Source organism: Scyliorhinus torazame, chromosome 8 (assembly GCF_047496885.1).
Source record: "Scyliorhinus torazame isolate Kashiwa2021f chromosome 8, sScyTor2.1, whole genome shotgun sequence".
Taxonomy (NCBI): Eukaryota; Metazoa; Chordata; class Chondrichthyes; order Carcharhiniformes; family Scyliorhinidae; genus Scyliorhinus; species Scyliorhinus torazame.
In genome coordinates, this window is record NC_092714.1 from 71,019,525 (window position 1) to 71,045,557 (window position 26,033).

Sequence of the window (26,033 nt, forward strand, 5' to 3'; positions counted from 1 at the left end):
CATCTTGGGCTGGATTCTCTGATTTTGAGACAAAGTGCTGACGGCGTGAGAATGGTGGTGTTTTACGCCCGAAAAAATGGAGCAAAACTTCCACTGATCCTCCGTCTGGTGGGAGCTAGCAGGCATGCAGCATAAAGCCCCCGGTTCTAGCCGCGGATACGGCCGGAGAATTGCCAGGTCCGTGGCTGTGCATGGCGGCGGCCTGCAGCGGCCGCGCCATGCAAGGACCCGGCCTGCCAAATAGTGTCCCCACTTTGTCTCTTCACCCCCCCACCAGTGCCTCCAGCCACTGCCAAGGCCCCTGTGAAGAAATGGATCCCCCCCTCCCCCCGACTGTGACGGTGCTGGACTCAGTCCGCAGCCACCATGCTGGGTTCCCAGAAAAAAATAGCATGAGTGATCCACACCACCGGGAACCCGGCTCATTGGGGCGGAGCATCAGAGGATGGCCCCAGTGACGTCCTGAGGCCATCCATACGGCGTGCGCCGTATCCTGCGCGTACTCCGTTTTGGAGGGGGCAGAGCATTGCCAAAGCGGTGCTGCCTCCCATTTTGCCGCCAACAGGGATTCTCTGACCGATTGGCGAACACAATTTCAGCGTCGGAGACCGGAGAATCCCGCCCTTTAACTTTGTAGCATCGTTTTAGTGTTCTTTATTTTAATGCGCATGATTGTCACTTTGAAAGACTCCATAAACGGTTGCAGTTTCATCCCATGTATAATAATATTGGCATGCAGAATACCCTCTTGTCCAAATTGAAATGGCTGCAATAATTCTGCTGCTCTCAGACTGTGTCAACCACTAATCCTGTACTTGACCTACACTTAATTCTCGCCCCATACAATTATTAAATTTATAATCCCTGCCCTTCTAATATCTATGTGGTCTTGCCCTATCCTGTGTTTACAATTTCTTGGCCTTCCTCTTACAAACTATTTTGCTTTCTTTGACCCTCTAACTCTTTATGGATTATCTCCTCCCTTCAACCAGCCATCGGTGATTCTAAAAATCGAAGTAAAAATCATCCTTTTGGTTACCTCTCCTAATTTCAATGCGTACCTCAGTGGCCTTTTCTTTATCTATTCCTATTTATCTTTTCTTCACATCTTTTAAAACTCCATGAATTTTCTAGGTTCTATAAATGCAAGTTGTTCTTATCAGTGATTAAAGTGGAATTTGTTAGGACTGGCTATTTATTCTTGCACCACGGATCTGTGTAACCTTTGCTTCACCCTGTAACCTTTTCTGCTGACAACCTTTTTGTCTCAGTTTTAGTCTCCGTATTCAATCATAATATTTGTCATTGTGGGAGTTCTTTTTTTTAATGTAATGGAAAAGCATTCACTAAAGTTTACAGCATTTTATTGAAGTATTTGGTAAATTTATAACATTTGCTTTTAAAACGGCAAGTGGTGAGCTTGTGACAAGGTAACAAAAAAATGGCAAGAAATTCTGAACCTCTCTTATCTGTCATGAATAAGCTAAATGTTGCTGAGCCCAGAGTAGTTTGCATATTCATTGCAGCACTGAAGGATTGGACTTTGGTTAAAGAGGTTGTGGGTTGAGCAAATTAATGTGATTCAGTCCTGTTACAATTCAGTAGTTTGAGCGGTTCAGGGGAGTTAAGAAGATGACTTCGAACTGTATCCAGTGGCACTTAGAGTTTTAATATAGAGGTTAGTTTCTACGAGCGTCCACTGAGGTACAGCACTGGATAATGCATGTACAGGGAAGAAAACATTGGTTACAACAGTAATAGAATTTTCTGTAAAATCTGTTGGCCAGAATTTAGATCATTTTAGATATGCTGAGATCCATCCTCTTCATCATCCTGTTGTATTTGCACAATGTCTGAGCATAAAAGCAAAATTGTGTGTTCATGGAGGAAAGACAGCAAGAGTGTGTTATTAAAAGTTGCAGCAGAGGTTCGGAATCATACCTGGTTAAAAAGAAGCCTTGGTTTAAATTATTCTCTGAAGCTAGATTAAATTATTGACCCGTTTGTGGTAAGCTATGTGAGCAAGACCATTTGAAGAACATCAGAGACTAAACACACACCTGACGCAATCAGGATTAAAATTTGATAGAAAATAGTGGGTTCAATAAGGTAGCCAGGGGGTTAATTTTCCCCTAGTTACTGTGTACAGACAATGTAAACAAATATACAGATATTTTCTCTAACTGCTAGTTCTGGAAAAAGTGCCTTTTAGAAGTAAGACCATGTGTCCTACTCTGATAGAATTATACACTGGGGTTCACACACTTGCCTAATAATTAAACCATGTGATTGTAATTTCTCTGGGAATATTTTAATTGAATCTACCACTTAGTGGCTTTAAATAATTAGTTTGTGAAGCTGTGCAGGATTTTATTGCAGAATTGATAGTATTACAAAAGGAAAGATATAACAAAACAGAAAATTAATTTGATTTTAGTTGATCTTGGGGCCCATTTTAGGGCTCCTGTGCTTCTAAATGCAGACCTGTATTTCAGTATTGGATTGGGAAGTTGTTGAAGATCTTGTAAGCTTACTGAATTGATATGGAACTAGCGCAATATTGATGTTTATTCAGAAAATCTGGGGCAGGTGTCAAGCTTCAAAAACAAATAATTGTTTTGATTTGCCTTGATTTAGTTGTTGATTTCAATAAAAGGTTTGTAAAATGCAATTCTTATCATGACATTTTACCTCGCAGGATGATAACTGGGGGGAAACAACAACAGCCATCACTGGGACTTCAGAGCACAGTATATCACAGGAAGACATTGCGAGGATCACAAAGGATGTGGATGACACTGGGCTGGACTGTACTCGGCATTTGGGGATAGCCATTGCTGCTGTGCTTGGAATATTGGTCTTTTTAACTCCCATTGCCTTTATGGTTCTGCCTCAAGTTCTGTGGCGGGAAGTACTTGAACCCTGTGGTACTGTATGCGAAGGGCTATTCATCTCTGTCGCCTTCAAGCTTCTCATCCTTCTCATTGGAACCTGGGCACTCTTCTTTCGCAAACCAAAGGCGCAGATGCCACGTGTCTTTGTGTTCCGGGCACTCCTGATGGTGCTGATATTCGTATTTGTGGTTTCCTATTGGCTGTTCTATGGAGTACGTATTCTGGACTCAAGAGATCCAAATTACCAAGGAATTGTTCAGTACGCAGTTTCGCTGGTAGATGCCCTCTTGTTTATCCACTACTTAGCAATCGTGCTGCTGGAACTGCGTCAGCTGCAGCCTATGTTCACTGTGAAAGTGACCCGCTCAACTGATGGGGAATCCCATTTCTACACATTGGGTCTACTGAGGTATGTGTCGTGTAGCATCACTGTTTGCAACACTTACATTTTGTTGCTAATGTAGTTTTTCATCTGCCTATATTTTTCAATTCTATTGTCTTTCAGCACTTTTAGCCATGCCCAGTAAGAAAGTTTAGAGCTCAGAATAAAATTGAAATGTCCAAGAGAAAATGAACATTAGTTTGTGATGAATGAGTTGTAGTCTTATATATGGAAATTAACATGGATGTGGATTGGGTTTTACTTTCTCAGAATTGTAATGCCCAAGTGTAAATGACAACAGTTATTACCCCTTTATTTAATATATAAAACTGTTTTACAAGCATTACTGAGCAGTTCCATCTATAGTAACACAGTTAAGAACTGCAGACCTCATGGGATGTCAGAAGAAAGAAGAGAAATGGAAAAGCTGATGTTTGGTATCAGGACTAGATAGAGTGGATGCAGGGAGGATGTTCCCGATGGTGGGTGTGTACAGAACCAGGGGTCACAGTCTGAGGATTCGGGTAGACCATTTAGGACAGAGATGAGACATTTCTTCACCCAAAGAGTGGTGAGCCTGTGAAATTCATTACCACAGGAAGTAGTTGAGGCTAAGACATTGAATACATTCAAGAAGCGGCTAGATATGATACTTAAGACGAATTGGGATCAAGAGTTCTGGGGAGAAAGCAGGATTAGGTTATTGAGTTGGACAATCAGTCATGATGCTGACGAATGGCGGAGCAGACTCCTATCTTCTACGTTTCTATGACTGTCATCTGTAGGTGATGTTTATGTTGCTGTGAAACCACTCGAGCTCCAGTTGGCTTGTATCTCTATACTTTTACTGAACAGCAGTTCAGTTGAGTGGGTGACATTGTGTATGCTAGTTTACATCTGTTTTTCTCTTATGGTGGCGTGTTAGTGCTAATTACCTGTGACAGAATCTCAAGTTCTATACTTCAGTTTCATCATCAAATTGCGATAAAGATAGAATCAAGTTTTAAATGGTAATTGCTGGATTTAAAGCAAACAACTTGCAGTTAAATGAAACACCAAAAATGTCTGTTCTACCTACTAAACTAAGGGAATTTGCAATATTATTTGTGCTTCGCACTCCTGAGGTTATTAAACATCAGCTGTGAAAACAGCTAATTTCATATTGGATTTTACAACATCGATGAAGTCCTGTATGCTCCTCTATACCTGTGATTAGGTGGGATGAATTTCACCCCTTTTCCACCTTATTGTTTTTCAGTACTAGCTAGAAGAAGGGGCAGCATGGTAGCATAGTGGTTAGCACAGTTGCTTCACAGCTCCGGGGTTTCAGATTTTAATCCCGGCTGGGTCACTGTCTGTGCGGAGTCGGCACGTTCTCCCTGTGTCTGTGTGGGTTTCCTCCGGGTGCTCCGGTTTCCTCCCACAGTCCAAAGATGTACGGGTTAGGTGGATTGGCTGTGCTAAATTGCCCTTAGTGTCCAAAAAAATGTTAAGTGGGGGTTACTGGGTTACAGGATAGGGTAGATACGTGGGCTTCAGTAGGGAGCTCTCTGTAAGGGCCGGTGCAGACTCGATGGGGCGAATGGCCTCCTGCACTGTAAATACTATGAAATTCTATGAAAATGCCTCCATTTGAAAATGCAACATATAAAGTTGCATTGAGCATCATTGGATGAAAATAACAGTTGCATATACTGCCCCTCAGATTCCTCTTTTTGTTGACTGAATCAACTGTATTACATGGAGATTAATCATTAAAAAATAAGGCAGGCACAAGCAAATGTAACGAATTATCACTTCCAGTCTGTCTGAAGGAGGAGCATCTCTGGCAGCTTAAATGGATAGAGCAAGGGCTGCAGGATGGATGAGCAAGTTGACCATGGCACCGTAGTGCATGAAACCTATAGTGAGTAAATACCATGGCGTGCAGGAGAAAGTTTGGCCAAGGGAATAGACCCAGTTCACTATAGCCAAGAGTGAGAGTCCAGAAGGCTGCACTGCCTGGGTTTGGGACATCTGCTCCGGGTTGGCGAGGAACTTGAAGCGGGAGGGAAAGGATCCAGTTGGCATGGTGCACGTAGGAACCAACAACCTAGATAGGGCTCGGAAATAGATTCTGCTTTTTAGAATATGAGTAACTGTGGTTTTGCTCTTTAATTTATCCCCTAAAGGTATTCCCAGAACCATGAGCAAATTGGCATAGGGTATGTAAAATTAGGGAGTTGAGTAAGTGGCTCAAAGATTGCTGTGGGAAGAACGGATTTTGATTCATGGAACACTGGCATCAGTACTGGGAAAGTTAGGTGCTGTACTGTTGAGACAGTGTCCACCTGAACCATGCTGGAACTAGTATTCTGGCGGGTCATATAACTAAGGGCTTGAGAGGGCTTTATACTCCATATCAGGGGTTATGGGGAGAAGGCAGGAGAATGGGGATGAGAAAATATCAGCCATGATTGAATGGCGGAGCAGACTTGATGGGCCAAGTGGCCTAATTCTGCTCCTATGAATTATGGTCTTATGGGGTGGCCATGTTGGGAATATGTGGTAAAGTAAAGGGAAAGGCCAAGAATAGAGCAAGATAGCAATAATCGAATTGTGACAGGAAGGGACAGAGTGTACAAATGAATAAGTGCGCCTGCAGATAAGGACAAAGTTTGCAAAAAATAGTGAAGAGGCAGAGCTAAAAACTCTATATCTGAATGCACGTAGCATTCATAACAAAACGATAAATTGCCAACACAAATAGAAATAAATATGTATAACCTGATAGCCACTACAGAGACTTGGCTGCAAGGTGACCAAGACTGGGATCTGAATATTATAGGGTACTTGACTTTTCGGAAAGACAGCAAGCTAGAAAACAATGGTGGGGTAGCTGTGTTAGTTAGGGATGACATTAGTAAAATAGTGACAGATGACCTCACTTCTAAATGTAGTATCAGTTTGAGTAAAGATAAGAAATAGCAATGGTAATAAGTCACTTGTGGGAATACTTTATAATTTTCAAATTGTAACTACATTGTAGGACAAAGTATGCAGGAAGAAATATAGGACACATAAGAAAAGTATTGCAGTAATCTAGAGTCATTTTAATCTACATATGGGACGGGATTCTCCCCTACCCGGCGGGGCGGGGGGTTCCGGCGTAATGGAGTGGCGGGAACCACTCCGGCGTCGGGCCACCCCAAAGGTGCGGAAGTCTCCGCTCCTTTAGGGGCAAAGCCCTCACATTGAGGGGGTAGGCCCGTGCCGGAGTGGTTTGCGCTCCGCCGGCTGGCGGGAAAGGCCTTTGGCGCCACGCCAGCCACGGCTGAAAGGTCTTCGCCGGGCGACACATGCGCGGGAGCGTCAGTGCTGCTGACGTCATCCCCGCTGACGTCATCCCCGCGCATGCGCAGGGGAGGGGGTCTCTTCCACCTCTGTCATAGTGAAGACCATGGCGAAGGCGGAAGAAAAAGAGTGCCCCCACGGCACAGGCCCGCCCGCGGATTGGTGGGCCCCGATCGCGGGCCAGGCCACCGTGGGGGCACCCCCCGGGGCCAGATCGCCCCGTGCCCCCCCCAGGACCCCGGAGCCTACCCGCGCCGCCTTGTCCCGACGTTCAAAAGTTGGTTTAATCCACGCTGGCGGGACAGACATTCCAGCAGTGGGACTTCAGCCCATTGCGGGCCGGAGAATCGGCGGTGCGGCGCAATTCCCACCCCCGCCGAATCTCTGGTGGCGGAGCCTTCAGGACACGGCATGGGCGGGATTCACGCCAGCCCCCGGCGATTCTCCGACCCGGCGTGGGGTCGGAGAATCCCACCCAAGGATTGGACAAATAAAATTGGCAAAGTAGCCTGACATGTGAGTTCATTGTGTGTATTCAGGACAATTTCTTAGAGCAGAATGTTCTAGAGCTGAGCAGAGGACAGGCTATTCTAAATCTGGTAATGTGCATGAGACAGGGTGAATTAATGCCCCCAAAGTAAAATAATCTCTCTGTAGTAGTGATCATAAAATGTTTGAATTTCACATTCAGTTTGAGGGTGAGAAATGGGTCTACGGCTAATGTTTTAAACTTAAAAGGCAATAGAAGAATTTGAAGATGCAGCTGGCCAAAGTGAACTGGGAAAGAACATTGAAGGATAGGACAGTGGAGTTAGTGGTAGACATTTAAGGAGAAATTTCAGAATACTCAGAAAAAATACTTTCCTATAAGAAAGAAAGACTCTTGGGGAAGGACACATCATCTGTGACTAACTAAGGAAATTAAGGATAGTATCAAATTGAAAGAAAAAGCATTTAGTTTCGCAAAGATTAGTGGTAGGTCAGAAAATTGGACCAAATTTTAAAACTAGCAAAGAATGATTTTTTAAAAATAGTAAGGGAGAAACATGAGAGAAAGGTAGTCAGACATATAAAAACATGCACTAAGAGTTTCTGCAAATATTTAAAAAGGATAAGAGTAACTAAAGTGAATGTTGGTCCTCTAGAGAGTGAGTCTGGGGAATTAATAATGGAAAATAAGGAAATGGAGGAAATGCTGAACTGAAATTTTGTCTTTTCACTGTAAAATACACAAATAACTTCCCAGAAATACTTGTAAATCAAGAGGTGAACAGGAGGGAGAAATTTGAAATGGTTACAATCACCAGGGGAAGGGTACGGAGAAAAGTATTAGAACTAAAGGCTGGCAAGCCCCCAGGACCTGACGGCATGCATCCTGGGGTCTTAAAATAAGTAACTGCTGAGATAGTAGATGCATTGGTTGTAACTTTCCAAAATTGCCAAAATTCTGGAAAAGACCCTTCAGATTGGAAAATCGCGAATGCAGCTCTTCTATTCAAGAAGTGACCCAAGGGAGACCAAAAGCAGGAAACTACAGGGCAGTTAGCCTCACATCTAGCACAGGGAAAATGCTTGAATCTGTTATTAAGGAAGTTATAACAGGGCACTTAGTATATCATAATGCAATGAAGCACAATCAGGTTAGGTGTGTGAAAGAGAATTTATGTTTGACTAATTTATTGGAGTTCTTTGAAGAAGTAACAAACAGTGCTGATTAAGGGGAACCTGTGGATGTGGTGTACTTGGATTTCTACAAGACATTTGATAAGGTGCCAAATCAAAGGTTACTACACAAAATAAAAGTTCATGGTGTAGGGAGTAACATATGAACATGGACAGAGGAGTGGTGAGCAGATAGTAGCAATACATGAGTCAGTTTAAGGTTGTCAAGCTATAACTAAATATGAATCTTGAATATATTTAAGGCTAGGATAGACAGATTTTTGGTCTCAGTGAGTTAAGCAATATGGGGAGTGGACAGGAAAATGGAGTTGAAGCCCAAGATCAACCATGATATTGAATAGCGGAGCAGGCTTGATGGGCTGTGTAGTCTATTCCTGCTCCTATTTCGTAAGTTCTGAACTGGTGGAATGCCACAGAGATCCGTGATGGGCCCTCAATTATTTAGAGTAGTGATTTGGATGGAGAGACCAAATGTATGAATGCTAAATTTGCTGATGACACAAAGGTAGGTAAGCGAGTTAGTTGTAAAGAGAAGTAAGAAATCTGCAAAGAGATAGAGATAGACCAAGTGAGTGGGCAAAAAACATGGCACATGGAGTATAATGTAGGAAAATGTGAACTTGTCCACTTGGCAGGAAGGATAGAAAAGAAGTGTGTTATTTAAATGGAGAGAGATTGCAGAAATCTGCAGCACTAAGAGATCTGGGTATCCTGGTACATATATCACAAAAAGTTAGTATGCAGGTACAGCAGGTGAATAGTAAGGGTAATGAAATGTTTATTACAAGGGGAATGGAAGACTACGGGCGGGATTCTCCGTTTTCCCGACGGCGTGGGGCTGCCCCACAATGGGAAACCTCATTGACCGGCCGACGTAACGGAGAATCCCGCCGGCGGGTCGGGGCAGAAAGGTGGCGGGGTGGACAATCCAGCCCTACATCTGGAGTACAGCAAACAGTCTCCTTAAAGTTCATAATTGGATTAATGGCGGTTTCGAGAATCATAGAATCCCTAAATGCAGAAGGAAACTTTTTGGCCCATTGAGTCTGCACCAACCCCTGAAAGAGCATCCTACCTAGGCCCACTCCCCCATCCTATCCCCGTAACCCCACCCAATATTTGGACACAGAAGGGCAATTTAGCAGGGCCCATCCACCTAACTTGCATGTCTTTAGACTGTGGGAAGAAACCGGTACACCCAGAGGAACCCATATAGACACGGAAGAATGCAAACTCCACACGTGGAGTCATCCATGGTTGGAATCTAACCTGGCTCCCTGCCGCTGGGATGCAGCACCAACCACTGTGTCACAATGCCGCAGAGAAGGTTCAAATTCATGGGTTGAAGGAAAGGTTGCACCTGTATTCAATAGAGTTCAGAAGAATGCGAGGTGATCTTGTGGAAACATATGAGATCTCATTCTAACTGTCTGCAGCTAATCCCATTTTCCTGTTCTTGGTCCACAGCCATAGAGATTATGGGGCTTGGGTTGCATGTCCTGACACCCGAGTTGAGGATTTCTGCCTCTACTACTCTTTCAGGCAGAGAGTTCCAGACCCCTACCACCCCCGAGTGAAAAAAACATTTCTTCCGTCTCCTCTAATCCTTCTACCTATCATTTTAAATCAATGCCCACTAGTTACTGACCCTGCTGCTAAGAGAAACGGATCCTTCCCATCCACCCTATGCAGGCTCCTCAAAACCTTTTAACCTCAATCAAATCTCCCCTCAGTCTTCTCTGTTTCAAGGAAAACAACTCTTGCCTATCCAGTCTTTCCTCATAGCCCCAATGTTCCAGTTCTGGCAACATTCATAAATCCCTGTACCCTCTCCAGTGGAGGTAAGGACCAAACTAGACCAAATAGAACACTGAACCTGACACGGGTATTTTTTTCTTTTTACATCTTTAGGTCTGTCCACATTTTAAACTTTTACCATTTTTCTTTATTTTTATCTTTATTGTTATTTTCTGAATTTTATGGATTATTGTTGTACATTGAAAATTCTTCAACATTTTTCTTGAACTGCTGAAGGACTAAAGCCCATAGGAGTGGACACCACTGATGTTGTAATGAGTTAAAATAAATCTAGAAGTAGTGATTCGGCCAACCTTGGGTTTTAAAAGCCAGAAGATTTTTGAAAGTTTGTGATTCACAGAGAAGAATAAGAATAAATGCCACCCACTTTCAAGCTCACCTGTAATTCTGTTTGGATTCCAGGGCCTCACTTCAGCACTCTCTATAATTGAAAAACACTGCACTATTTGACATATTAAACCATCCCATCTTCCTCTACTGGCTCCCCCTTCTGTACTGAACCCCACACAATTGCTTTTGTATGATTTTCCTCTCATCCCAAGATAACTAGCCACGGTATCTCTGCATGTCTCCACACAATTTGAGGTGATAAGCATGCTTGAGGTTGAACCTTTTTCTCTTCCAAAGGATTTCCAGGTCTCTGGAACCTGCCTCCTCTGGCTGGTTTCCTTTGCTCTTGGTTTCCTTTATCAAGGGACACACTATGTATATTTCTTGTCTCTCAATACAGCAGCGTTGGGTTACACCTCCATTTGTCATCCAATGATACCAGTTCTACTGCTTAACCATGCTCTGTTCTCCAGAGAAGCACTTCACAGCCCATTCTCTTTTCTTTTCCCCTTTGTTTTTGTTTCCTCCTTCCCTCTTTTTCTTTTCCTTTTTAAAAGCTGTTGAACTATAATATTTAATTCCAGAGGAAAGACCTGAAAAGTTGGTGGGCTTTTTTTCTGTATTTTGACCGGTGCTCATAATGTATTCTGATATTGTTTACTGGCAGTGTGAGTTGATCAATATTACTCACTTTTTATCAGTGTGAAAATCATTGTAATCAAAGGGTGTATGTACTCAGTCGCTTATTCTGAGGTGTTTATCTGTTCATGGAATCCAGCTTTTAAACAGGTCACTGGGGGCCTCTCCTGGCAGAAATCTGACATTGCAGCTAGACGATTAGATGGACCACAGTAAAACACTTCCTAACTAGCATTTTGATTAGTGTCGGCTCCTGACAAATTTATGCTCGCGGCACAAAATGACACAATTTGGATGTTTAAAATCAATGGTTGAATGCATTTATACCAGGAAATCCTAAATAGTTTGCATCCACATGTTTTAAAATGACCATAAATAGGGGTTTGTGATATCTGGGAAATGACAGGACTTGACCACAACCTTGGGTTTGTTTGATCAATAATTGGCTTTATGAATTTCCTCCTTTTGTGCAGCTCTTCATTTGAATAATGACAAGCTCTGTCTGATAGCCTTTAGCCACTGCTTAGCATTTACTGCTGAGACTCTCATCAGTAGATTCTTGACTCCTAAATTCTTCTCTTGTACTCCTGACCTCTTTAAACATGGCAAGTGTTAGCCAGAAAGCTAATTTCCTTTAATGCTGCACATCTGTGAATCGTGGTTCCCACGGGGAAGGAGTGGATGGGAGGGGTATGCCTATGCGTATTTCATTTAATCACTTTTGTCCCCTTCTGTCCTGAAGGCTTTAACTGCTGCTGCGGCACCATTTGATGGATGACTGGAGCCGTGTTGTACCTCACCCATTCTTTGTCCCTAGCCAGCGCAGCTCTCCTGTTTCTGCCTTCACGAAACCTTTACTTGCACGCACACTTTATAGCACAAATTGCATGTAGCAGTCAGGAACAAGACCCTGACTGATTTTTGTATTTATTTATATGTTATTCCACCTCGGACCAAGGGGCAAGGAGGCCAGTTGTGTCACACATCGTTATGCTGTGGCTGACCCACACTACAATCATCAGGGAGACTTGGGCATATTTCATAAATTTAAAGAAAAGTTACAATCATTGACTGTTATCTTGTGCTTTAAATGATCATCCCCCTAACCCGTGCCCATCTGCAACTCAGAGTTTGGAACCTCTCCAGTCAGGACATTTTGTTCCTTCCACAACACTAAAACATGTTACAAATGACGTGCCATGTGACAGACGATGGTGCACTATCACTCCTCATCTTCTCAACCTCTACAATATTTGACATGGCCAACTGCACCATCTTTCTTCTGTGCCTCATTTCCATTGTCCAGCTCAGTGGGACTGCTCTCACTCGCTTCCAGTCATGTTGATTCATTCATAGTCTGATTCATTCATAGTCTGAAAATCTCCTCCAGCGGCTTCTCTTTCCATGCTCAAACCATCATCTTGGAACTTCCTCCCAATACTCCATCCTTGGCTAACCCTACCACCACCCTGTGCCACATCTACATTGATGTCCATCCCTCTATCACTGCTACCTTTTTCCATCCCTCTGCTGCTTTGCCTTTAGTCAGGCTGTTGGTCCAGTATCCAGTTCTGGATGGGGATCAGTTTTCTGCATCTTAACATGCTGCTGTGATGAGCTGAATCTCCTTGCCACAAACCCAGCCCCCTCCCTGACTACTGGTTCAGGTTGAAGAGTACCATTTACACCCTCTGCATTCTATTTGAGCCCAAACTGAACTCCAACCCTGCTTCCTTTCATCAGAGATATATTCTGTTTTCACCCTGCAATATATCATCCTATACCTTTCATAAACCAGCTCATCCAAAACTCTCCTGCCCATATCCTACTCTTAAATTGGTCAGCCCTGTTCTTAGCTGGTCTGCATAGGCTCCCAGTCACCCAGTGCCCCAACACCTTTGTGTGTGAATTCCTCCATCGCCTTCCTTCTCTGACCTACTCCAGCCTCCATGAGATCTTTCACTATCTCTGACCACTTGTGCATCCAACGTACCTCTGTCCACTGTCATCAGCTGTTTCTTCAGCTGTCTAGCTCTAGAATTTCTTTCCTAACCTCCTCAATCTCATCACCCTTCTGCCTTCCTTTAACACTCCTCTTTGGCTAGGATTTTGGTTGCGCCCTTCTAATATCTTTTCCTTTCTGCCTTGGCATTTTTGTAATGTCTCCAGAAACGCCCTAGCCTATTTTTATGCATTATGTGGAATGTAATTTAATATTGATCAACTTATTTCCATTGACTTAGGAGTAGATTCAGCATGCCAGCACCCTAATGCCCCTGATGTAGCAAGCCATCATTTATGAATCATTGTCAAATATGAAATGTATACATTTAGAGATATTTTGAGTGATGTCTACCTCGTTTAAAGCTGCCCTCCTCTCAAAAAGTGATGGAACTTTAATGGCTATAAGAGCATTGGCCGGCAGAGCTGCTTCTGTATCTGGCATGGGTTGAAAGAAACTATAATGAATTTTGGCTTTGACCTGCATCTCACTGAAGCAGACAGGACTGTACTTCTAAGTAGTGAATCTTAACCCCATTAGTAAAATTAAGCCATTTCCTAGCTTTGGTGCATGATAGATGTCTATGGAGGGGAAAAGTTGAGCACATTGGAAACGCTGAAGCAGATTGTAAATATTAGTAAATGGGCTGAAACTTGTTTGAGAGAAAACTACTGTCACCAGGACTGATGTTAGAAAATGTTGTTTGTCCAAGGTGAGCTATACTTATTCGGGAATGTTTTGGCCACACTTACACAGACAGCGTGACTATGAGTTCAAGGGTTTGATTGCTAAAGTCTGAAAGTAAGCTTCAGGATTGGGGGGAGCTTTGTAGGTACAACGTTTCTAGTTTGGTGGGAGGGTGAAAGCTGATCTGGCAAGGTGGGATGGTTTCCCACTGTCACTGGTGGGTCGGGTACAGGCGGTTAAAATGAATGTGTTTCAGGGTGGCATGTGGCACAGTGGTTAGCACTGGGACTCCGACGCTGAGGACACGGGTTCGAATCCCGGCCCTGGGCCACTGTCTGCGTGGAGTTTGCACATTCTCCCCATGTCTGCGTGGGTTTCACCCCCCCAACCCAAAGATTTGCAGGTTAGGTGGATTGGCCACGCTAAATTGCCCCTTAATTGGGAAAAAAAAATAATTGGGTACTCTAAATTTATTTATTTTTAAATAAAAAATGAATGTGTTGCCGCGATTCCTGTTTGTTTTCTTGGGGGTCGGTTTGCAGGATTGAAGGAGCTGGGAGCGAAGTATGGGCTGGGGCAGGGGGAAATATTTAGATACATGCAGGTTCGAGACTTTGCCAGAAAGGAGATACAAAGCTTCCCAGTAGAGCTGGCTTCCACATTGCTGGAGGAGGTGCTGACGACAGGGGGACTGGAGAAGGGGGTAGTTACGGCGGTTCACGGGGCTATTTTGGAAGAGGAGAAGGCGCCGCAGGACGTGATCAAGACAAAGTGGGAGGAAGAGTTGGGAGAGGGTATGGAGGAGGGGTTCTGGTGTGCGGTGCTCCGGAGCGTGAACACCTCCACCTCATGTCCGAGGTTGGGCCTGATGCAGCTGAAAACGGTATAGCGAGCACACCTTACAAGGGCGAGGATGAGCCAGCTCTTTGAGGGGGTAGAAGATGTGTGTGAATGTTGCGGGGGGGGGGGCGGCGCAAACCACGTTCATATGTTTTGGGCCTGTCCAAAGCTGGAGGATTACTGGAAGGAGGTATTTAGGGTAATCTCTAAAGTGGTGCATGTGAAACTGGATCCGGGCCCTCGGGAGGCCATATTCAGGGTGTCGGACCAACCAGGGTTGGAAACGGGTGCGACCATCAAATTTGAACTGAGGGGAAGTATGGAGGGGTTCTACAACTCACGGGCATTATTCATTATGCACTTTTGAGAATTGGATTACATCAAACTTTAGGAGGGAGGGGTTGGGGGGGGAGGGGGACTGTAGGAGGGAGGGGTTGGGGGAGGGGGACTGTATGTGTTAATGGTGACTATGGGTGATTCCTGATTCCTTTTTGTTATTTGTTTATGTTAACATGCGGGCTAATGTTTGGTGGGAGGGTGGGATCGTTGTTGTTGATATGGGGATTGACATTGCATTCGTTATTGATTGTTGTTTATTGTTGGGTGTAAATTTGGGAGAAAATGTGAAAAAGGAGGAGAATAAAAATATATATTTTTTTAAATCTGAAAGTAAGCTGAAGTGAGTTCCAGAAGCCTCAGTTCTATCCTAAAGGCTCCTGTCCTTATATATTGTAGGGCAATGCCCCTGCTCTGCTTGTTCTTGAGTTTTATTTCAAAACATAACATCATTGGATCTGTCACAAGGGTTTCTTCAGATATTGATCTTTGATGATGTAACAAAAACTATCTGCTGTGGATCGAACAATTTGAATTTCCTGGAGTTCTAAATCCAATTGCCACGTCTAACTCTGACTCTAATAGTGTAAACAGGAGCAGGCTTTTTAAAAGAAAAATCCGTTTGGAAAAATCTTGAGTGATGCTCCTTAATCTCAGCATTATCAGTGAAAATCAGGATCGGATTGGATTAGCCATTTTGCCATTCCATATATTTATATTCCGAAATGTAATCCTGTATTTTCAGTATTCAACGGGCCGCCCTTGTCATTCTGGAGAATTACTACAAGGATTTCACTGTCCACAACCCAGCACTCCTGACTGCCGCAAAATCCCGTGCAGCCAAACACATGGCTGGACTGAAAGTCTACAACGTGGATGGTGAGTCCATACAGAAGTACTACAACAAAGATGTGGCTCTCGATAGTTTCCTGCTCCATGCTTTATGTTTTAAGTAACTTAATAAGTGACCATCAGAAATTAGGTTTTGAAACACACAAAACTTGGATGTACCAAAGGCAGCTTCAAAACAGTATTACACAAGTGGTAAACAGTCCTGAATTAAGGCCCGTGACCAAAGCCAACAAATTAAATTCCTTAGGTGGGGCAAAGTGCATTTTCTGGAGTGTCTTGGACATTTCTCCCCTTCCCCAAGAAATTTTGACTCTTGATGCAATCGATAGCAGGGTCTGGTGAGAGGAATGGACCCCTTATGAAAAACTATCATTCTGTCGCAGGGCAGCACGGTAGCATAGTGGTTAACACAGTTGCTTCACAGCTCCAGGGTCCCAGGTTCGGTTCCCAGCTTGGGTCACTGTCTGTGCGGAGTCTGCACATCCTCCCTGTGTGTGCGTGGGTTTCCTCCGGGTGCTCCGGTTTCCTCCCACAGTCCAAAGATGTGCAGGTTAGGTGGATTGGCCATGCTAAATTGCCCTTTTGTGTCCAATATTGCCCTTCGTGTTGGGTGGGGTTGCTGGGGGGTGGGGTGGAGGTGTGGGCTTGGGTGGGGTGCTCATTCCAGGGGCCGGAGCAGACTCGATGGGCCGAATGGCCTCCTTCTGCACTGTAAATTCTATGAAATCAATCTAACACACAAATCATATATCAGAAATATGCACCACTTTGTTTCTTGGCACCACTGTTAGAACTCCAGCCAAGGCAGAGCCTGCTTCCTAGCTGGAACCCCAAGTGCAATCGACCTTGAGCTGCAGTGTGAGTAAATATTGCTGCAAAGGGCCAGTGTTAAGGTTTGCAGAATGCATTGCAACAACATCGCATGTATAAATGAATGAGGGAGTCAGTTATGGTGTTTTTTCTTGTTGTGCATTTTATTTAGTAGTTTCTGAGGCATATGCAGTTCAATGGAATCTGTTGCTTTGATGATAACCAAAGGGGTCGGGATTTGGGAACACTCATCAAAAGTCCATAATTGCAGTTTCTCCTTCTGCTTGGTGAAGAACCACAGAACCGGCTCCTTTCAAGGGCTCCATTTACACTTGCCTCGATGGATAACATGTTTGGTAATGTAGCGCTGGACTGCCTGCCAAGTAACATGCAAAAGTGGATCAAGATATTTTAAATGAAATCCAATTATTAAAAAATCTTTTAAAATGGTCAAAACTGAAAAGTTGTATTGTAGTTAGAAAATTAAAACTCAAAGCTTCAAATGGGTGAAGGTCATATTGGGCATGATAATCCATCGATTTGATTTCCTGCTTCTCTGGCTTCCCAATCCTGGCTACATTTCTGCTCTGAGCTCAGGCTTGGTGAATCTTATGGGGAATAAGGAAGCAGCTTGGGGTGCCTTTTCCTTGTTTTGTTATTATATCACATTCCTCATTTAAAAACCAAAGATCCTGTATGCCCAAGAACAGTTGTGTGTGTGTGTGGGGGGGGGGGGCATGAAGTTGTTGAAAAGCAGTTTATTGTACAAGCAAAGAAGACATTAAGATGTGAGTAAGCCAGTGCAAGTGTGCTTCACGAGTGAAATGAACGTAGCCTTCGCTGTCCTCTGGCACTGTGCTCTGTTTAATGGTGCAGAATTTGCTTGAGGAAATTGGGACTATGCTATTCTCATATTAATACTCTGCCCTATTTACTTTTGAACACATCAATTGTCTCCATCAAATGCAGAAGTACATGTGACCACAGTTCACAAGCGCCTTGAAATTGTGTGTCCATGCTACTGCTGGAGCAAGACAAGACCGGTCATTTACACTTTCAACTGAAACCAATGTAAACTACCCATGTGTTTGTTTTCAGTTGCAATTTTATAATCACAGAATCCCTGCAGTGCAGAAGGCCACTCAGCCCATCGAGTTTGCACCGACTATTTGAAAGACCATTGTTCACATGCCCAATATCCACCCTATCCCTGTTACCCCACCTAACTGTTGAACACTAAGGGGCAATTTAGCATGGTCAGTTCACCTAACCTGCTCTTTGGAGTGTGGGAAGAAACCGGAGCACCTGGAGGAAACCCAAGCAGACACGGGAAGAATGTACAAACGCCACACAGACTGTCACCCAAGGTCGGAATCTAACCCGGGTCTCTGGCGATGAGGCAGCAGTGCTAACCACTGTGTCGCCCTACAAATGATCATTAAAACAAACTTTTTTTCTGTGACACAATTTAAAAATTAATGAGCTACATATCATGAATTAACTTTTGGTTTGCACTGCTGTTTCTTGATTGAGCAATGGAAAATATTATGCAGTCTCTTCTAATCACAGAACTGTGGTATCTTTGCTTGACGATTATTTTATCCCTAATGATGTAATTACTCCTAGGACCTGGAAATAATGCAGCTGGACAGTCTCGTGCAATGATTGCTGCAGCAGCGAGAAGGCGTGATTCAAGTCACAATGAGCTGTACTATGAGGAAGCAGAACATGATCGGAGGGTGAGGAAACGGCGTGCAAGGTAATGGCACATCGCAGGTTTATTGAAGATGGGGAAGTCTGGAAATGCATTGTATGGAACACACTTTTAAACTTATATTCTGTGTAACTTTAAAGAATAAGGCTTTCCCATTTGGGAAGAACATAGTTCAGATTAAAGAGTGTTAATTTAGTGTAAATGAATAGTATTGTGGTACGGGCATGGGCAGTAAAAGTTAGGCTTTCTGGCCCAATCCAGACAGGTTTGAACCTGATCTGGAGCAGACCAGATATAATACTAACAATCTTTATTGTCACAAGTAGACTTACATTAACACTGCAATGAGGTTACTGTGAAAAGCCCCTAGTCGCCATATTCCGGCACCCGTTCGGGTACACGGAGGGAGAATTCAGAATGTCCAATCAATCTAACAGCACGTCTTTCGGGACTTCTGGGAGGAAACCGGAGCACCCGGAGAAAACCCACGCAGACACAGGGAGAACGTGCAGACTCCGCACAGACAGTGACCCAAGCCGGGAATCGAACCTGGCACTGTGAAGCAACAGTGTTAACCACTGTACTACCGTGCCGCTCCATTGGAAATGTGTTTGAGGATATCCTTGACCGTCCTTCCCATTTTCCAGAAGGCAGGCCTTAATGACTTCAGTGTGTAATCACTTGCATATTGATGAAATTGAAATGAGGAAAACGTGACCTGTGTCCAGTAGTCAACAAGGGGTTCTCAAAGGTATAATTGTACAAGTACCTGAGCGAGAGTACACCTGTGTATGGGCCACGGTAGAAACACAAACATTTTAAAAAAATATTCTTTGGTCAGTTGGTGCCTCCTTCAAATTGCAGAGGTTCCTTTTTAAGTTCGCTCATGGTCTGGTGCCGAAACTAGCTGTAGATCTTTACAACAGGGATCCTAAACAATGAATAATGCCCTTCCCCAACTCCCCTTTCTCACCTGAGAAAGCATAGGCCAGGTTGCCATTCAGTCTAATAGTTGTCAAAGGAGAGGGAGGACTGACTTGATGACTCATCTCAGCCAGACACGAATGTCTGCGTTTTATTTTGAAATCAATTCCAGCTGTATTTCATGCAGTTTCCATAAGCTGGCTGCAATTGGAGTCATTTTGGTCAGCAATTATCAGAGAGCGACTTCTAACTGTGCACAACATCATTTTCACTCAAGGGAGCGGAATTCAACTTGAATGGATGTTGTGAAATGGGCGATAGTGGATCTGCTGGCCATTAAACAACACCTGATTTCCCAATTGGGTGGGGTATATAATGGTGGTGTATTCCATCATGCCTATTTTGAGCCCTACAAAAGTTAAATTTTACCTTTCAGGCTTTTTGTGGCAGTCACCTTCAGACACACAGATCATAGGGTGGGGTCGAGGAATGGGTAGGGTGCTCTTTTAGAGGGTCAGTGCAGGCTCGAAGGGCCAAATGGCCTTCTGCGTTATACCTATTCTATTCTATTTTGGTCACTGTTACAAGAATGAGTAAATTGTAACCATTTTCAACAAGAAAATGCCAGTTGTGGAAAGATTGGAAGAAGACTAGTTGGTAGTTGGCCTGAAATATTATAAAGCATTGTTAAAAGGAAGCCTGCACTTAACTAAGACAACTCTGGAGGTAACCTAATTATTTCTTACTGTGTTGGCTATTGGACATTACATAGCAGTTATTTTAACCAGTACCCCAGCGATTTAACCTGACATGCTGATCAGAATTTCTAATGTGTACATGAGCCACAGTTGATATTCATTCTGTTACATTTTGCTCAAAGGAATAAAGCATGGAAGAACCTCAGTGGGAAAAGTTCAGGAAACTCATCATCTCTACTTTCTCTTTGTCTTATGTTTCTTCAGGTTGGTGGTCGCAGTTGAAGAGGCATTTACCCACATTAGGCGGCTTCAGGATGACGAGCAACAGAAAGCTCCTGGAGAGGTGATGGACCCTTTGAATGCAGCACAGTCTATCTTTCCTTCAATGGCGAGAGCGTTACAGAAATACCTCCGAACTACCAGACAGCAGCACTACCACACCATGGAGAGCATCTTACAGCACCTGGCATTCTGTGTTACCAACAATATGACACCAAAGGTATTTCAAAATCTATTAAATTAAGTTGTTGGTGCAAATAATTACTGAACAGACCAAGATCCAAATACCCAGAAAAACTTGCTTATAATATAAATCCCCATCAGGAATTCATAATTTGACCAAAATATTATTGTTCGGCTCTATGGTTTTAAATAGAGAAACTTGTCAAACCAAGTAGTCACTTCCTCGTAGAATCAGTTACCTGTCAAACCTCACTTTCTAGCTCCAGTGTAAGAATCGTTTTATGGGCGGCACAGTAGCACAGTGGTTAGCACTGTTGCTTCATAACGCCAGGGACCTGGGTTCGATTCCCGGCTTGGGTCACTTCTGTGTGGAGTCTGCACATTCTCCCTGTGTCTGCGTGGGTTTCCTCTGGGTACTCCGGTTTCCTCCCACAAGTTCTGAAAGACATGCTTATTATGTGAATTGGACATTCTAAATTCTCCCTCATTGTACCCGAACAGGCGCCGGAGTGTGGCGACTAATGTATTTTCATAGTAACTTCATTGCAGTGTTAATGTAAGCCTACTTGTGACACTAGTAAAAATTGTATTTGGAAGTTATTCCAAGACGGAATAATGATGGAAGTTATTCCAAGATGGAATAAATGGGCCTTATCTGGGATTTAGCCCAATAAAAGGAATGACGGTGAACATCTGTACTATAAATGAAGAATCCTGTCTTCATTTATGTCAATGTTATTCAGCAGAATAATCTGTATGATGTATTAATATATATTGAATAGGTTACATTAAAATATGACTCAAATTAAAATTTGTCCATAAAGTAATTTACTAATTATAAATGTTTTTTGGTATTTGAAATGTCCCTTTTCTCCAGTTTTTCTGATATCTGAAGTTTCTCAAATTAGGGAACTAATTAGAATTGACTTGATGAGCTATGTTTAAAAACTTCTGTACATGTTCTGCTTTTTTGTTGAGACTTGGGGGACATCATTTCACTTTTCTTCTGATTTACTGTTTGTGTTATAAAAGTTTGTTTTGTGTATTTCAAAGCTTTCCCCAGCCCCTCCATGTGTCTTGTTTTATTTATAGGCCTTTTTGGAGCGTTATCTGAACCCAGGACCTACCCTTCAGTATGATAAGAACAGATGGTTGGCCAGTCAGTGGACATTGAGTAGCGAAGAGGCGGTGACCAATGGCCTGAAGGATGGCTTGGTTTTCACTCTGAAATGTCTTGACTTCAGCCTGATAGTGGTAGTGAAAAAAATCCCTTTCATCAAACTCTCTGAGGAGTTCGTCGACCCAAAATCTCACAAGTTTGTGCTGCGCCTTCAGTCTGAGACATCAGTGTAAGCTGTTCGTGCCAAGGACACACGTGGCAGATCAGTCAGATAATCCAACTGCACTTTGGATGGGGAAGGGTGTTATCTTTTGACCATGTTTAGATTTTTTTCCTAAATACTGGAGACCTAAATCTTTCTGGTATAAATCTTCCAAAAGTAATCCACCTATCATGGGCTTGCCTGGTTTGCTCTGATTGATGAGGACTGTATCAGCCTGCTTCCAGATACCAGCATTATAGCAATGGACTTCTAGAAACCTGAACATTTTCTGTATTGAGAGAAATGCACTGTCTTTCTACTTGTTTCTGGAGACTCAGTTCTTTTGTATGTAGACCAACTTGCCCTCTGGAGGAAGTTCTTCGGAAGCCCTCAGTGTGTATTTCTAGAGACTTGGGCCTTCGTTTGAAAAGACTGGTCACTGTCGATGGGGATTGCTAGCAAACTGTTCTGGAAATGAAGATGTAGATAGATCCCACCTTTCTGGTCCTAGTGTTCTAGAGAACCAGCTTTTCCCAGATAAAATGCTTGGAAAATTTGGTTCGCAAATGTAGACTTGCACAGTGTGAGAATTGTTACAGTATAGATAGTGTTTTATCCAATATGTGGAGTTTATGTAGATGTATTACCTTAGGCAGGTAATGTAAAGATAGGGAAGAACTTCCCTTTCAACCCACCCCCACCCCAAAACTAACACTAAATTGGAAATCATTTCAATTGTATCACTTTAAGAGGGCTTGTGAAGTGCTTGAATAAAGAAACACTAGGACGCGTGTTTGGGACAATGGAGCACGTTTGTACAGCAAAGAGCAACCATTAATTATTTTTTTCACGTGATTTTTTTAAAATCATGCACACTAAAAATCAGTGACGTGTATTCCTGAAAGGTCCTGGCATGTAAAATACTCCATATTTCATTTTGTTTAATATCTTGGGATGTGCCCAGTAGGAACTGCATTCTTTAACTGAGGACTCTGTCATTTGTTTTCTTCACACTTTTTTACCTCTTGTAGTGCACTGCAGAATGTGTCCTGCTGGCTCACCTTTTGCCCGCAATGCACTGCACTCCCGCTTACGGAATTTTTATACAAAAATATTTGCTGTCAAGAATTCTGAGAAATAATTTACTTTTTTTTACTTTTTTTAACGGTTGTGGCCTTTGAATCTTCTATTTTATTTTTTAACAGATAACTTTGTTTTGAGCAATTTTTTAAATTGTCATGTCTTGTGAAGAATGTTTATCCGATCAGGAGCAGAGTACAGTATTTGTCCAATGTATCCATGCTGAGCAACTTTCTAAACATCAAACTTACAGGTTGCAACACACATAATTTTGGCTTGTTTTTTATCCAAAGTCAAATGTTCTACAGCAATGAATTTACGAATTGATCTTACAGCAAGGTTCTGTTGTTTAATTTTAGCATCTTTTGATTTTGCCTGCAAGTTATTTGGTGCAATTTGAATTTGTTTGTGTATTGATTAATGGGATGCATCATGTATGTTTTTCTGTCTCCTTGTCCTGTTTTCTTTAATATTTTTTAATTGCAGAATAATTTGTACAACAGAGAATGCAAATGTGCGAAGGAAAACCCACAAGACTGACAGACAAGTAGTTTGAGGCATACAACTAATTCCTTAACTTGGAAGTATCGGGGTTGGCGGTCACTTGGTTGAACTAGGCCACTGGATGATGAATCGCATGAAAGCTAAATGCTCCCTTTTGGGATGGAAATTAGTTCTGACATTGATTAATTCATGCTTCTACTGTGTAGTCAGTTGCAATGTAGCATTGTCAGTGACCATAAAGAATTCTAAAACAGTTGTGTGGAGAAAGATGTGGCCATATTAGTACATTTTAGAGTCCCAACTTGCACAGTTGGAGTGAAAATGGAAGGCAAAGTACAGAGATGGAAAAATAACTGGTTAAATAGCCTCCAGAGTTAATGCAATGTCTGTTGCATCACTGGTCTGGAATTAAATTGTACTCAATGTGCATTGCCTGGGACCAAAAAATCTCACTGTCGGAACTAGGTACAGCGTCATTGAAACAAGCACAGACTGATCTTGCTAGAGCAGAAGAGGACTTGCCAGTCAGGTATAGCCTTAAAGAATTGTTGAATCATCCTCTGTTTCCTCGAATGGAGTACAATATGACTGGAATAACATTTGCACACACAGGCTCATAAACTTTAAATACAGAAGCTGTGTAACTGCTAGTCAAGAGTAGCTGTTCTGTTACTGGGCAGATAGGAAATGCATTTCTTGATGCATTATCTCTGCCATCACTACCTCAAATTTCATGTAGCATTTCTCTGAACAGATTGTTGTTTAAATTGGCCTTATACTTATCATTTGAAATGTAACGACAGATTTAAAAAGTGACACATGCTGGCTAAAAATTCCATTGGAACGGCCAGTGGGTCCAGCTGCTTAATTTGATAGGTTTTTATTGTGTGCATTTTAAGTAAATAAACTTCTGTGTTTGGACCTATGTGGCACAAGGTAAAAATGTCCTAGTACTGCTGGAAATTTTCAGGCACCAGATAACACGGTAACCATCTTCAGGCATGCAGGTGCCTCATTGAGTACTAAAAATCCAGTGTAATATCTGAAGGAACACAAACTGCATTGCATAGTGAAAAAGTGCACCAGTTAACTCTAATAAAATAATACAACAAAACGTGCTCTTTCTTCTATTTTCCTGTTGTGCTGTTCATTTCATCCTCTGAGAATTTAAGGGTGTTACTTGCTCGAACAGCACCATTGCCAAAGATAGCCCTACTACATCCCACCCTGTGAATCAGTGGGGAAGCAGGTCATCTTTATAACTTCCTGTGAAAATAAATAAACAGAGTACTTAATAGAAAGCACCAGCTATAATCTGTTGAAAAGTAAGTCACATAATACAATTTGCTGGCAGTACCAGAGCCTGACAGATTGCAGAGGAAAACCATTGAGTGTTGCATTCTATATCTTACAAAGCAATTTGAATCTGCTGTATACAGTTCTTTATTGTGTTTATAGTCTGCAAGGGTCTGAATGTTTGAGCGCAAGAAGCTGGCCTCCCTGATTAACAGTGATATCACCACAAATGTTTATTTGTGTTATGCAACTTGATTACATTGTGGTCTCTATGAATGTAAAATGCAACATATACACAACATTGTCTTTGTAAAGCAAAAAAAAGTTGGAAACGACATTGTATAGGATTTTGGTAGCCAAAGTCATTGCTGTAAGATTGATTGGTAAACTCACTTGTGAGGTTTCTAGTCTTGTGAAAGTGTTATTGAAGTGTCACTATGTAACTACTGTACACAACTAATTTTTTACAGGAACTGATTTTTAAATGATTTCTATTAAATATCCTTGTAACAGAGCCGAGGACTAACCACCAGCTTCTGCACCTTGTACTGAAACCGAATTTGTGAATTTTAGGGTCACTATTTGGAGTTACTGAATTTTTAATCTACTTCAATTGAATAGGTGCATGATAGACACTAACAATTGTGTGTGTGTATGTAGCCTTAGTAATTTATTTCTTTTTGGAATCATTCTCTAAATTTTACATTTTTGTAACAAACTGCAAAATGTTATTTCCACATCAGGTTTTGTACATCGAGTCTCCTGAAAAATAAAGAGGAAAACTAGAGTTGGCCTGGCTGTGTTTGTCAGTAAAGTGCTTTCATTTATGACGTTGGCAATGTTGACCTGGATACATTTAACGACTACTGGTTTCTCTGAGAAGGCGCCACTCAGCTGCAGCCATGCACCACTGTTGGCGTGATGCTCCCACATTTGTGCTAAGCAAAGAAAAGCTTGGCAACCTACTCTACTCACAACTGAACTTCAGACACTCCATCCTATTTTGTTAGCAACACTGCTTACTTGCACCTCCTGGAGCACCGTAGCTACCTTGGGCTTGCTTACCACCAGTGTAATGCTAATTCATGCTCTTGCCACCTCTAAGATCTTATCTGGTTGCACTGTGAGTATCAGTGAACACTAACAATAGGAAATAATGCAGTGGTGCATTGGAGTTATTGCATTGCAGACCTGTACTGAGACTAGAAGCACGTGATGACATTTTGATGGAATGTCAAGTGAAGATTAAGCATTTGCCTATGACTGACAGAGTACTCGGTCAATTACCCCAGCCCACTGTTGCAGCTCTTTATTTAAAAATAGGAATGTCCAGTAAGATAAGTAAATTGTCAAACATTTTACACAGGTCCCACAAACAGCCCTCTCATAGAAGATCTGATTAAATTAGCACATGTTGCTTCTGCCAT

The 26,033-nt window shown here is 42.5% G+C and overlaps 1 protein-coding gene across 2 annotated transcripts in view; it reads left to right on the plus strand.

Annotated features, from left to right (window-relative positions):
• The window catches only part of LOC140427929 (vang-like protein 1), a 47,138-nt gene extending 21,734 nt beyond the window's left edge, over positions 1-25,404 (plus strand). For both annotated transcript variants that reach the window (XM_072513799.1, XM_072513798.1), the window contains 5 exons: positions 2,699-3,303; positions 15,690-15,823; positions 18,233-18,365; positions 20,207-20,441; positions 21,497-25,404. In XM_072513799.1, coding sequence (XP_072369900.1) covers positions 2,699-3,303; positions 15,690-15,823; positions 18,233-18,365; positions 20,207-20,441; positions 21,497-21,757 — 1,368 coding nt within the window. In that variant the 3' untranslated portion in view covers positions 21,758-25,404. The remainder of the gene's footprint in view (positions 1-2,698; positions 3,304-15,689; positions 15,824-18,232; positions 18,366-20,206; positions 20,442-21,496) is intronic.
• Positions 25,405-26,033: the final 629 nt, after the last annotated feature.